Consider the following 13,881-nt stretch of genomic DNA (forward strand, 5'->3'; position numbering starts at 1 on the left):
TTATTGCAATATTCTGGTGGTGGGAGAGTGGTCAGGGGAAGTGGCTGGGAGTCCAACAAGGGACAATATGGGAGGAAGTGAGGACACGACATCCTGCTTGGATTGGCAGACTTCCCTGGTTGGAGGGGCTTGCAGGAAAGGATCTTGTTTGCGGCAAGAGAACACATGCGTGGGAACTCTAGTCTAGACTACATGCAACCTCTTTGGGGGCACCAAGGTCAATTTTAAGCTCCTTCCTCCCCCATAAAGGACTTTGGGCGGCATGGATCTGGCTCTGGTGGGGAGGATGACCCTACGGTGCTCCAGCTCTGGGAGCTGCTGATGGGCAAAGTCCTAGCCCAGGTCTTAGCACGGAGGAGTTGAGTGGGTGTTAGTTGAAGTGGATACCTGGGGCCCCTGGAGGGCCCTGGGATAAGGAGCAAGGTGGGGGGTTACCCCTGTGGGGATGCATCTGGAGGCAGAGGGATGGACAAGATCATCTTAGAACTCAAAGGCCACTCCCCACGCCTCCTGCTGTTGATTCTGTGCATGGGGCATCAGCAAAGCGGCAGGCCTTAGGGTGGGGGGTCAGGGGAGTCTGGAGGCGGGAGCCTGGAGGGTGGGGCGCTTTAGCTCCTGTAACTCTTCTTGGTGGACGATGTCTTGGAGATCATGCGCATACTGGAGCTGTTGCCACTCATGCTGCGGCTGCTGGTGGAACTGAAGCTGCCCCCGGAGCTGTAGCCCAGGCTGCTGCTGTAGCCGCCGCCTCCTGACATGCAGAGGCCGCCGCCTGAGCTGTAGCCAGTGCCCCCACTGGAGGAGACCACGGCTGTGGAGACAAGACACAGGGCACATTGGTAGACTCCTCTGGGTCCCCAGGAGCTCCCTCCCTGGGGGGGCTCCCCACCCCGCCCCCAGAACAGGAATGTCTTGGATCCAGGGGCCGGAGTCTGAGAGGGTGGTCATGGACTCGCCATCCCCGTGACACGCTGCCCCCCCTCCTGAGCGTCTGTAGAGGACATTGCACTTTTCAAAGCACTTTCACAGCTGTGACCATGTTGATCTCATCAGGCCGAGAAAGCACCATTACCACCATCACCTCTACTTTCCAGAGGGAGAATGGGGGTGCAGAGACATCAAGTGGCAAGTCCAGGGTCATACTTGCTGTGTCCATTTCTCTGCTGCACAGGGTTCTCGTACTGGATGGAGCACAAGGCCTTGTGTGCTGGGCAGGAGCATAGGCTCCCATAATGGAAGAGGCCTGAGGGCCACCTGGATGGGTGTCCCCCAACTGTAATCGTTCTGACACATCACTGAGAGGCAATGGTTTATAGTGTCCACTTAACCACATTCAGTGACAGGGAGCTCAGTACCATGGGACACAGCTCCCTACAGCCTGTCAAACATTCGAAGATGCCTCGACCTCCCCTCTCTGTCTTAATGACATCTCTGTCCACATCTATCCCCAACACCTTGTTAGTGATGCTATTGCTTCTGTTTCGATGCCCACTTTTCTAGTATCCCAAGACATTTACTCACAGATATTCACGGGTCCGACACCTTCCCCAGTGAGTCTGTTGCGGGGGGAAGGGGGGAGAGAAAGAGACATTTCATTTGCTGAGAAGTTGAAGATCCCTGGGCTCTTGCGTCTCCTGCTGTCACTTTCATCTAGCTAATAAGAACCTGCGAGGGGACTCTAGAAGAGACACCAAATCAAAATACATAGAAGTGGGGAGAGGGATGCCAGTTTGCTAGGTGGAGAGGGACACTTTGATTGTAGGCATCTCCAGCAAGCACAGAGCCCCAGTGGCCCATCCCCAGTGTAGCCTGGGGGCTGGGTAGGAATGGCTCTGCTAGTGGCCTTCCAGGTGGTCATGGGCCACCTCTGCCTGACATCATCACCCCAATCCTCTGCCCCGGGTCCAGTAGCAATGATGGGAGAGGCTGAGACTACAGAGTGCCTCTGGGGAAAGGCTGCATCTTAACTCTGTTTCTGCCTTTGGAATTTCTTCTGGGGCCTGACACTGGGGCTCTTGGTATCTGTGAAGTCTGTTTGAGCCACGGTGGGAGCCAAGGTTCTTGAGCAGCCATGGTCGGGGAAAGCCCCCCACCTGCACTCCTCGCCCTCCAGCAGCTTGCGGTAGGTGGCAATCTCGATGTCCAGGGCCAGCTTGACGTTCATGAGCTCCTGGTACTCGCGCAGCTGCCGGGCCATGTCCTGCTTGGCCTTCTGCAGGGCGTCCTCCAGCTCAGCCAGCTTGTTCTTGGCATCCTTGAGGGCCAGCTCCCCACGCTGCTCAGCATCAGCGATGGCATTCTGGAGTGTGGCACACTGCCAGGGGCACAGGGGAGTTTGTGAGGTCGCCCCCAGAGAATGGAGTAAGATGTGTTTTTAAGGTTAAACATATGGGAGAATTTCCTGAAATGGATTTATGCAAAGGAACTTGGAGTTTCATCATCTTTAAAAACAAGATTAATCAGGGCACCTGGGTGGCTTATGGGTTAAGCCTCTGCCTTTAGCTCAGGCCATGATCTCAGAGTCCTGGGATCGAGTCCCGTATTGGGCTCTCTGCTCAGCAGGGAGCCTGCTTCCCCCTCTCCCTCTGCCTCTCTGCCTACTTGTGAGCTCTCTCTCTGTCAAATAAAAATAAACAAACAAGCAAACAAACAAATAAATAAAAGATTAATTTCTGTCCTCCTTGGATAATTTGAGACTTAACCATAAGGGAGAAAATGATTTTTGGGGGGATGGCCCTTTCTGATGTTGCACTTCTCTGCATAGTTTTGTCTTGTATGTCCCCAGAGGGCAGACCCATCTGTTAAGGAGCAACTGATGGGCAGATCTCAGAAAGAACGTCCTGACCTCCCTGGTGGGGTGGGAGACAGCATAGTCACAATCCTGGATGGTCCCTCATCTGGGGAGGTTTCTTTCTGCATGGGCTGCATTGGGACCAGGCCCAGGTCCGCCAGTGGTCAGGGGCACGGGTGGGATGTCTGCTGGGAGCTCAGCCCTACCTGCTTCTTCAGGTTATCAATCTCAGAGCGCAGCCTCTGCATCACGCGGTTCAGCTCGGAGATCTCCATCTTGGTGGTGCGGAGGTCATCCCCATGCCGGCCGGCTGACCGCTGCAGCTCCTCATACTGGGGGGACGTGGTGGGGTAGGGAGGGCATGGTCAGGCCAGAGGCAAGATGGCTGTGGCCTCCCAGGGCCCGACAGTCTTCTAGAGTGCTGCTTGGAAGTGCCTCCCTTTGTCCCCACAGCTGCCTTCCATCAGATTCCATCTGCACTGTCTCTCGGCTCTGTCCCCTCCATGCCCGCTGACCCCACCCCACAGCTGGACCCGCCCTGTGTCTGGTCTCTCATCCTTCCCCCTCTGTATCAGGTTATCTTTTCCTCACGAGCTCAGCAGCACGCAGGGGTGCTTTTCACTCTCATTTTTAAGCTCTTTCATATTTGTGGCTCCCCCGCTTAGAGAGTTTTCTCTAACTTGAAAAATCTCATTGTGTGGCCCATGTTGACCCTTTGCTCCCAGCCCCTCACCACTGTACGCTGTACCTCCCTTCTCCAGATCCAGGAGGCTGAGCCTTGGTCTAGTTCCTACCTTCCCTCTCTGGGTCCTGCTGGCTGGTGCTGTCTAGCTGTCCCTTGCTGGCCTCTATGGGGCATTTGAGGTGTGTCCATCCTCCCCCTTGCAGAGGACTGACCACCTCCTGCTTCACCTGGTTGTTTCCCCGGGATCCTGATGGTGTTGCCCAAGGGGTGCTCCTGACAGAGGGTAAACTCAGGCTGAACTCATATCCCTTTGACCCCATCTGAACACGACACCCGACAGGACAAGGCTCTTACCTAATTTGCCTTTGAAATCCCAGTTCTCTAAGACTGTTTCATGGACTTGACCTTGACATCTCACCTTGGTCTGGTACCAGGACTCGGCCTCAGCCCGGCTACGGTTGGCAATGTCCTCGTACTGGGCCTTGACCTCAGAGATGATGCTGTCCAGGTCCAGCTTGCGGTTGTTGTCCATGGACAGGACCACGGAGGTTTCTGAGATCTGGGCCTGAAGCTGAGCCAGCTCCTGTGTTGGGGGCCAAACAGAATAGCTGAAGCAGGGTGTGTGTGTGTGTATGTGTATGTGTGTGTGTATTGGGAGACAGTGGCCAGGCCCAGGAAACAGACATTGGTATCAAGGACCTCACTTGCACTGTTGGGGTGCAGTCCTCTGTATTGGTCCAAAGGGCTGGGAAGGACATTAGGAAGGTCACTGAGTTTACACCCGGACTTGATCATCAGCTCATCTGCACGTGGGGAGCAGCCACACAGGGAACCCTAGCCAGCTTCCTCCAGCAGCCACTCCCGCTATCAAGGGAGTACACCTTGCTGTGACCTGTCAGTGCCGGGCTGTCTCAGGTTCTGAGAAAATACAACCTTTTATACCAAATAAAGAAATCCTCTTATGACAGAAAACTGAGTCACAAGGAGCCAGAAAGCTCTGCTGCATCTCAATCCTGTTTCCCAACTTGGCTCCTCCCTGTTCCTCAGGGATGGAAAATGGAAATCAGCTCAAGACAGCAGAAAGGGCACCAGAGCAAAGCACTGGAGTCTGGGTTAGATCACTTCTCTGAGTCTCAGGGTGGCTGGTCCTAGCACTGTTTTACATGCTTTCTGCGAGTATTAAACCAATTCATGTCTACATAACACTGTTTTTGAAACAGTAAACCACAAATTATTTGTTATTGATCACTTTCCAGACTCATCTAAGGTGTCAGTTCCACCACTAAGGTTGCTGGATCCTGAGACCAGCAACAGCAATAGCATTACCTGGGAACAATAGCCCTGGGAACTGCAATATTTTGGTTCCTACCCTAGATTCACCGAATCAGAACTGGTATTTTAACATGTGGTCTAGAAGATTCTGATACACTTTAAAATTTGAGAATCCCTGGTCCACAGCACAAATCTAAGTAAAAATATTCCTTTCCTTTGTTTATTAAGAATTGGTTCATGCATCCCCTGCTTCAAGCAATTATTATTTTGTTGTTGTTTTGCAATATGTTTTTCCTACATAGTTTTCCTGGTAGCTGACCTAGCCTGAGTTGGGGGGTTGTTTCAGCCCACATGCTTACAGCTGTCAGCATTGTAGTGAACAAGCAGAGAAAAATGATGCCTTTTTTTTTTTTTTTTTTTGGTTCCTATGTGGGCGGCAGGGTGGTCACTGCACCTGTCCAAAGCCATGGAGCCCATGCTCCTGCTCCTGGAACATGACCCACTTCTCTTGCACCCCAAACATACGTCATGCATGGGCATATCACCTGTCTTTATCAGGTCTACTGGGGGGCACACAATGCACCTCTCACTCCATCTTGACCACTCTCCTCCAGCCACCTTGGCCTCCTCCTGGCATTCCTGAGTCCTCATTTCTTCCCATTTCTCATCAGCTGTCACCCACCTCCTGCCTGTCACCGTTCCCTGTTTCTCTCCATCAGCCCTACTATGCCTGAAATGGCATAGTTATCCCATCCTCTCTGTGCTGCTCCACTGTAATAGAAGCTCTAAGAACTTAGGGGCTTTGTTGTGTCTGCTCAGCACTGCCCCTGCAGCCCCAAGGATAGTGTCTGGCATGTGGAGTTGCAAGTGATACGTGTCTTCAGGAGAGCTGGACATCTGCCCTTGGTGCTTTTAAAAGCACCCAAGGGTTCACTGATTGCCACTTGGTTTGTGAAATGGCATCATTCACAACCTCGTCCTCTAGAAAGAGTATCTGGTAAATTTGTGCTGGGTTTGGGTGAGCCAGGATGCCCAGCGATGTCTCTGGAAAGCACGTGCAATTCATCAACAGGAGGTTTTTTTTTTTTGTTGTTGTTGTTGTTGTTGTGTTGTTTTGTTTTGCTTTGTTTTTTTGCCTGACCAATAGCACATGCATAGTCCAAGTGGTCAAGGTTGAATATCTTGCCTGACCCCCCAGCTGCTCTAGGGAAACTCATTTTGTTCCTTGGTAGGGAAAGCAGCTTATGCTCCATGAATTCCAACCTGGGGACATGGTGGGGAGCAGAGAGGAGATGAGGGAAGGAGCCGGCAGCCTGTGTGCCCAGCCTAGGCCCCCAGCCCCTGACACTGCTTACCGCATCATAGAAAGCTCTCAGGAAGTTGATTTCATCCATCAAGGCATCCACCTTGGCCTCCAGCTCCACCTTGTTCATGTAGGCGGCATCCACATCCTGGGCACAGAACATGCTATCACTCTGAGGCTCATCTCTGGTGCAGCAGCCAGCCCGTCTGGCAGAGAGCTAGGCTGGAGAATGTCAGCACCCAGAGATGAGAGCATTTCTCTGTTCCAGGCTTTGGAATGGAATTTGCAGGGGGGGGGGGGAACATGTGAGGACCAGGGCTGTCAGGGAATGCTCACCTGTTCCCTAGCTCATGTTACATGGACAGATCTTAGGTCACCTGCACTGGTGAGGTCAATACCATCCTGGGTCCGTGGGTTTCGGCTGCCTCTGGGCTCTCCCAGCCTCTCCCTGGGCCCTCCTCCTCACACTCTCAGCCCCTTCCTGGGCTGCACACAGGGCTGCTCTTTTCTCCCTCCCCAGCTGCTCTCCCCTCCCTCTGTCCGCCCTGCTCAGCAGGAAGGCCCACCACTCCATGGAGCCATTCCCTGTCCTGCTCCTGTCCTTCTGAGCCTGACTGAGCCTTAGCGCAACACAGGGCCCATTTTGCTCATTTCTCTCCTCAGGGACTCCATTTGGGGAGGGGCTGGTGTCATGATTTATAGCCCGGACTCTGGAGTCCCAGATCGTGACTCACTTCTGATTTTCTGGGTAAACTTGGGCCACTTACTTGACCTCCCTGAGCCCGAGTGTTTACACTTTCTAGAGTAAAACCTGCTTCAAAGATCAGCTACATGAATTAAAAGGTGCCAGGCCACTGGCTTCAGTGGCGTCACTCCCAGAAGGGGCTCCTTGGGCCTGGGAGCCAGGAGGGAGCAACTCTGTCGCCTCACCTTCTTGAGCACCACAAACTCATTCTCCGCCACTGTACGTCTGTTGATTTCTTCCTCATACCTGTGGGAAGGATCAAGAAGTGGATTGTCAAGGTGATCACTGATTAATATATAAAAATATGGAATCAGTATCTTGGATACCTGAAATGAATCTCCTATTTTAGGCCAATCATAAATCAATACAAAAAAGCAGATGGGTGTTAGGAGCAGGCTTCTGGGAGTGAGGTCCAACAGTTGGGGTCATAGGGGGGTAGGCGGTGTGGGTCTCCAGAAAAACCATGGAAAGTGAGCCACTGTACACGTGTTCCCCCATGCCCCATCAATCACACAACCACTTCTGTCCAAATACAACTCAAGCCCAAAACAACAGTAAAGCAGAACCACGCTCATTCCTTCTGAGGTTGTCTTTTTCAAGGCTTTGCTCCATAGAGTGATGATGTCCCCATAAGGGGGCCAGCAGCCTTCCTTTTTCTCCTCGTGTTACCCCAAGCCGAAAAGAAGGAAGGAAAAAGGAGTGGTCTGGCCTGAGGCAGACAGTCACAGGCCTTGACTGGCTCCTGTCCTCCGTGGTACCTCTACATTGTCTTGGCGCTCTGGTCTTAGCTAAACCGAACCATAGAGAGGGAACCATCCTCAGGCTAATAGGGGTCCTCCCTCCTCCTCTGCCTAGGCTTCTCATTCTTCAATTTGCCCCTAGAGAGCAGCCCTTTTCCCCTCCTGCCCCCTAGGGGCATGAGGAGGTGCACTTTTGCTCACTGAGCTCTGGGAAGGAAGCTTCCCTTCTGCTCTAGGTGACTCATTTCCTCCCCAGCCCTCCTAAGCATCAACAAGTCCTACCCTCTTAGCAGCTCTGGGTGGTTGGGTGGTTGGGGTTTGGGCTTTGTCTTTTCTTCCTCCCAGCAGAGTACACTGGGTCAGGTCACTTAACCTTTCAGAGGCTCTTTTTAACCTCTGAATGGCTCGTTATTATTATTTTTTAAAACACCAGGTACTATCCCACACTAAGTATATGTGGTATATATACTAAGTATATGTGGTATGTGTGTGTGTGTGTATATGTATATAGTGTATATACATATATATATATGTATATACACTAAGTTAGTGTATATACATATATATATATGTATATACACTAAGTACATTGTGTTGCCTCCACTGTCCAGTAGGATCTGAGAAAAGCCCTTTCCTGCCACTGAATCTTCAGTATTGTTCCTTCTCCAGAGCAGATGAGGTTTTCCTTATTGTTTCCTCGTGCTGCCTTTTAATAAAATCTGAATCTTCTCCTCCCGCAACTCCATGTAACTGTCCTCACCTTCTGTGTTTTCTGTCTCACAGTCCCTCCCCCTGCATGGGCCTCTTAAGGTCCCTGCCACAGGAATATCACTGTCCATTAACCAGGACACACTCTTCAACTGATCCCCCAATAGTCCTCCCCAGTGCCTCTGTCTTTCTCCACCTTGAGTGTTAAGTCTCTTCCTCCAGGAAGACTTCTTAGACTGAAACACTGTTACTCCATGTTGCATACATATTATAAATTATCCATCTCCACTTGTTTCTCTTGCCTGTGTCTGCATCATTAAATACACAATCATCCCTATAATAAAAATAGCTAACACTTATTTAAAAATTACTAGGCACTGGACACCATACCAAGTATTTCACATGCAAATTTTGACATAATATTCTCAACCCCTACAGAGTGGGCACTATTAATAGGCTCTTTAACAGACAAAGGAACTAGGGTTCAGGGAATCTGAGGTAATTCAATTAGTAAGTAGTGGGGCCAAGATTCCATAGTGCTGCCCAATAGAACTTCCTGCAGCAACGGATATGCTCTATATCTATATCCAGTCTGGGACTCATCAGCCACATGCAGCAACTGAGCCCTTGAAATGGGGCTAGTGTGACTGAGGAACTAACGTTAACATTTTATTTAATTTTAATTAATTAAAATTTAAAAAGCCACAGGTGTGTGGTAGCTACCATTTAAATTCATCTCAGACCTGAATTCTCATTACATTAGAAAAACTATAACAGAAACTCCTCAACTCCCTTATTTTGTTTGGACCAAGAGCATTAGACATAAATTAAAACAACAGAAGTAAGAAGCTGCTTGAATCTATAGGCAAAAGCATGCCATCATGTTTAGTGGGCTGTGTGTGTGTGTGTGTGGTTCCGCAGAGAAGGCAGCAAATCTGTCTCCTGCTTTGTTCCTGGCCTTGGCCAAGGCTGGGATGAGTGCGTGCCCTCATGTAAGTTAGCAATGGGGCTGAGTTGAACAGATGTGAGAGTGAGAGTCTATGGGTTTGATTCTGAACTCATGAGTTGGCCACCTGCACAATGTCGGCTAAGTCAGGGGCTGTCTCCAAGCCTCACTCTCCCCATCTGCAGAGTTCACGCGGTGGTTGTGCAAAACCCACTCTTAGTGCCCGTGCAGGTCATCATCATCTCCATCCCTCCCCTCCCCAAAGCCTCACTGTTCTTGACCACAGGGTCCCAGTTCTTTATCTGATTCTGCCTCGCTGCCCTGAGTGTGCATCCCACTGCCCCACTAGACTGGACACTTTCAGAGAGCAGGGCCTCCCCAGGACCCTTGGGGCAGGGCCCTTGCCGGAGCTGGCTGAGCGTCTACTCACTTGTTCTTAAAGTCTTCCACCACGTCCTGCATGTTCTTCAACTCCGTCTCCAGCCGTGTCCGCTCGCCACCCAGGCAGTCCAGCTGCCGTCTCAGGTTGCTGATGTAGGCTTCAAACATGGGCTCAATGTTGGCCCTGGTGGTTTTATGCTCCTGCAGGAGGCTCCATTTGGTCTCCAGGACCTTGTTCTGCTGCTCCAGGAACCGCACCTGCCCAGACCGGAGGGGAGAGACCATGTGGGCTGCCCTGCAGCAGCCTCCCAGAGGGCTCTGCGACACAGGGCCCCCCAACAATGCAGGGAGGCCCTCTAGGAGCTTGGAGCCCAGGTGGCAGTCTCCCCCTTGTCGTCATCCTGGAGGAGACTGGAACGTAGAGAACCACACAAATGTGGATGAAACGGGCCTGGGAGACAGGCAGTGGCTTAAGTAGGAGGCGGGAGAAGTAAGGAGGACTGGGACCAGAGGGGCTGGAAACCATCTGCATCCACCAAACAATGCTGATGGAAAGAACACTCCACCGTCATCTGGCTGGGTGGGATTTTGATTCCCATTAAATGGGTAGGAGGTTCCTGGCAGAAAATTTAGTCTGTCCATTTCTTTTCCCACGTGATTTCTCCAGATCTAGAACCTGGACTCAGCTGTCCATACAGTCCAGGAATGCCGAAATGGGTCACCCTAAAGTTGCACTGGGGGACCTGGCCACAATGCCAGCCATGTCTTTGGCCTGCTGTGTGGCGTAGGAAGCCCCCTCTGCTCTCTCAGGTCCCTTGTGGTCTTGTGCTACTAGCCTGGTTTGCTTGAGTTGTACTCATCTATCTGCTCCTGCATCTGGGAGGCAGCCTTGGGAATATGCAAAACCTTTCTCCTTATGCAAAGTCTTTCTTTTGGGGTCCCTTGGAATGACACACAGCCTCCGAATGAAGCAATGAAGGAGCCTCCATAACTTTGGAGATGGCAGTGTACCTCCAGAGGGCCTTTAACAAATGCCCCTCTTGCCCTGCCCACCTTTCTTCTCTGTTGTTAAAAGAAGAGGGGTAATCCCAGCCTCAAGTCCCTCCCTATCACATCTCCTTTCCCCCACATCCCCTCCAGATGAACCAAGCAAAGGATAGCCTGCCTTTTCCTCTCAGAGCCAGTTTCCTGGAAACCTCACATCTGTTGGTGCAAATACCAGGCCAAGTGGGGTGACATGGGTGATCAAATGGAAGAACCTGTTGCTCAATGGTCCCTTTGGTTAGACTGGCATATTCGTAGATATGGATGAGACATTCCATAGCCTGCAGAGTCACCATGGAGTCCATCTGTCCAACCTAACCAAGGCCCAAGATGTTAGGGGATGTCCTCCTAGCACTAGGATCTAGGTTGGAAGAGTCTAGCACTCTTCTTTCCAGGTCTCATATATAGAGCCAGAATAAGTCATATCATTGAATTTGTTCTTCCCAGACAAAGCAACAAGCTTACGGGGGAACCAGTGGCAGAACAGAAGAGAAAAGCTTCTCTTCCCAGACCTGGGGAAATCCCTAGGAGGACAGGTCATTCTACAGGGCACCCTCAGGGCTGACGTCACAGGTCAGCTCTCACTAGAAGAAAAGTGGAAAAGCCAGCCCCTTGTCAACCACTCAGCTTCCCCGACATACCCAAGTCACCAGGGAAGTCACCACAGGAGGACTTGCCCCTATTAACTGCAGGAAAAAGTGACCCCAGCACGCTTCTCATAACCTTTCATTCCTTCATTCCTTTGCCTTTAAAATGATCCTTTTTGCTGTCTGACTTGAATACACATTCATTATCCATCAAAAGAGCAATGGCCTTGCAGTAGGTCAGATAGCTCTGGAGTGTGGAGATGAATATTTTTCTGCTCCCACCTCAACAAGGTAGGAAACCACTCCTTCTTTCACCAAGTCAGCAGTCTTCCTAGCCCCCAGGATTGCAGGTCCTGGGCAAGTCCCAGGTTACCTCAGAAAAGCACAGAAAGTAGAGATACCCCAAGCACCTGCTGCTTTTCTGGTGGGGATCCCAGTTGCCTCTCACCTTGTCAATGAAGGAGGCGAACTTGTTGTTGAGGGTCTTGATCTGCTCCCTTTCCTCCTTTCGCACCCGCTGGAGGGAGGGATCAATCTCCAGGTGGAGGGGGGTCAGGAGGCTTTGGTTGACAGTGACCTCCTGGATGCCCCCGGAGCCAGACATCATCCCGCCTCCAAATCCATACCCGCCAAAGGCTCCCCCAGCCCTGTAGCCCATGCCTCCGAGCCCCAGCCCATAGCTGGCACCTCCACCGCTGGCCCGGCTACAGCGGTAGCCTCCACTGATGGAGATTCTTTTGCTACCTCCAAAGCTGTGGAGGCTCCTCGTCCCGAAGCCACCCACACAGCTGCCCCCGAAGCTCTTCCCGCCCTGGGACACAGAGACAGAGCTGAAGCTGGGCCGGCAGCCTGGGAGGAGGCTGGTCGAGGAAGCACTGAAGTTCCGAGTGCCTCCTGACTTGATGGTGACAGAAGATCGTTGGGTCATGGTGGGAGCTGATGCCAGAGAGTCAGAGGAGCACAAGTGTCAAAGGGATGAGGAGCTTTCCAAGTCTAGCTGTCCCAGACTCTCCTTGACTTTTATCCCTTTCAAGAACTGGGCTTGGCCGGAGAAGATCAAAGACCACTCTGTTGAGTTCACCTCAATGGCATGTCTGGCCAGCACCCATTTTCCTGCCCCCTAATCATCACGGGGAACACCCTACCCAGGGCAGGACCAGGCCTGGGGATTCGGGCCCGGGGTAGGCGTGGGTCCTGAGCCCCCCGCCCACCCAGGTTCTCAGGCTCACACGGCAGGCACTCCCACTCTTTCTGAGCTGTTCCTCTCTTTGGATTCCTAGCTCTTGGACTCTGAACCCAAGTACTGGATTATGCCCTTCCTGTTGCTGGGAAAAGAAGAGAAACCTCATTTACTGAGGACTCAGTCTTTGCCAGACCACGGGGCAGGTCAGCTGTAAGCATTATGTCATTTGATTAACATAAAGACTTGGTGAGGATAAGGAGGAGACTAATAGTTGCCAACGTTTATTGAGCAGCTATGATAGGTAGCTGCTTTTCACCTGTCTTCTCATTTAATCTTCATGCAGCACCATGGGGTAGCTATTATTACTCTTGTTTTACTCATGAAGGTACTGAGGTATAGAGTTGTTGTGAGACTTGGCTGCGGTCGCATGGCTAGCGGGTGCTGGGCTGATGTTAGGGTGCAGTGGTCTGACCACAGGATCTTTGTACCTGATGCTGGTGGAGGAGATGTGGTTTGTTGAGGGTGGCAGACTCAGGATTTTTCTCAAAATTCCTATCCCTTCTATTCCTCTTGTCCCTGGGGACCAGGGACATTTAACGATTACCTACCATTTCAATTCTCTCCTTCCTGCCACCCTTCCCAGCCTTTAGCCCCTGGTTTTACACCCATCTTCTCTCTGTTCATGGTCTCTCCCGGCCTGCCATTAGCTTCCTGAACGGCATCTGATTGGTTATGGCTCAGAGTCCTGGTTCCTATTTCTTGGTTCCTACCAGGTCCTGAGCCCTGAGCCCACTTCCTCTAAGCCCACATGAGCGGTCCCCAGTCCGGGTAATGCCAGGCTCTTGCCTTATGGGAGGGGTTCCGGAGACTGTAAACTCAGGAATGTGGGAGCTTCCTGGATGCCTCAGTGCCCCCCTGCAATTATGGGTCTCAGCAGGCTCCTCTGCTTGGTGAAAGCATTGCCCCCAGGGCTGACTTTTAACTCCTCTTCTGGCCTGTTATTTCTTTGCTCCGGTCTGCAAGTTTGAAGCTGTCAGGGAACAATCAGCCCCTTTGCTGGAGAAGGGCTGGGCTGCCCACCCTACGTCAGTGTCCTTAGAAAACCGTCTGTGTTTGGGAGGGGAAGGTATCGCCCTGAATGACATACAGAGTGGGGAGGACAGAGCTGCCCAGGGGCTTGGGCTTCTCAAAGAAGGCATTCCAACAAGAGGCAGGAGGAAGTGGGCAGAAACACCAGCCTGGAGTCTGGCTGGCAGTCAGCCTCCCTCCATCCCTCCATCCCTCCATCGCCCCAGCCCAACATTCTTCATTCTGAGCGAAGTGAGGAAGATCTGATGTGCCCTGGGCTCTCTTTGTGGCCCGGGGAGGAGGAGAAGCGTTCTATGCTCCATAACCACGCCAGACAGAGGGCTGGACACCAAACACAATACACATGCATTTAATAGACACATCCCCGGAAGGGAAGAGAGAGAGTTCTCACTCCCAGCAGGCAGCTT

General features: G+C 51.8%; 1 protein-coding gene across 1 annotated transcript; it reads right to left on the bottom strand.

The window, feature by feature from the left end:
- Positions 1–486: 486 nt before the first annotated feature.
- LOC132019703 (keratin, type II cytoskeletal 5-like) lies at positions 487–12,130 on the bottom strand. The gene is made up of 9 exons (XM_059403178.1): positions 11,651–12,130; positions 9,621–9,829; positions 6,982–7,042; positions 6,104–6,199; positions 3,895–4,059; positions 2,998–3,123; positions 2,094–2,314; positions 1,522–1,556; positions 487–811 (listed from the first exon to the last, which is right to left on the bottom strand). Exons 1-9 carry the CDS (start codon positions 12,128–12,130, stop codon positions 609–611), a joined length of 1,596 nt encoding a protein of 531 aa, XP_059259161.1. The 3' UTR covers positions 487–608.
- Positions 12,131–13,881: the final 1,751 nt, after the last annotated feature.

Source organism: Mustela nigripes, chromosome 6 (assembly GCF_022355385.1).
Source record: "Mustela nigripes isolate SB6536 chromosome 6, MUSNIG.SB6536, whole genome shotgun sequence".
Taxonomy (NCBI): domain Eukaryota; kingdom Metazoa; phylum Chordata; class Mammalia; order Carnivora; family Mustelidae; genus Mustela; species Mustela nigripes.

Excerpts from the sequence above, each read along its gene's own strand:
- LOC132019703 (XM_059403178.1), bottom strand. The coding sequence starts at position 12,130 with ATGACCCAACGATCTTCTGTCACCATCAAGTCAGGAGGCACTCGGAAC. Across the intron at positions 7,043-9,620 it reads GTGGAAGACTTTAAGAACAA|GTATGAGGAAGAAATCAACA; the intron begins GTGAGTAGACGC and ends TCCTTCCCACAG. Across the intron at positions 6,200-6,981 it reads AGTTTGTGGTGCTCAAGAAG|GATGTGGATGCCGCCTACAT; the intron begins GTGAGGCGACAG and ends TTCTGTGCCCAG.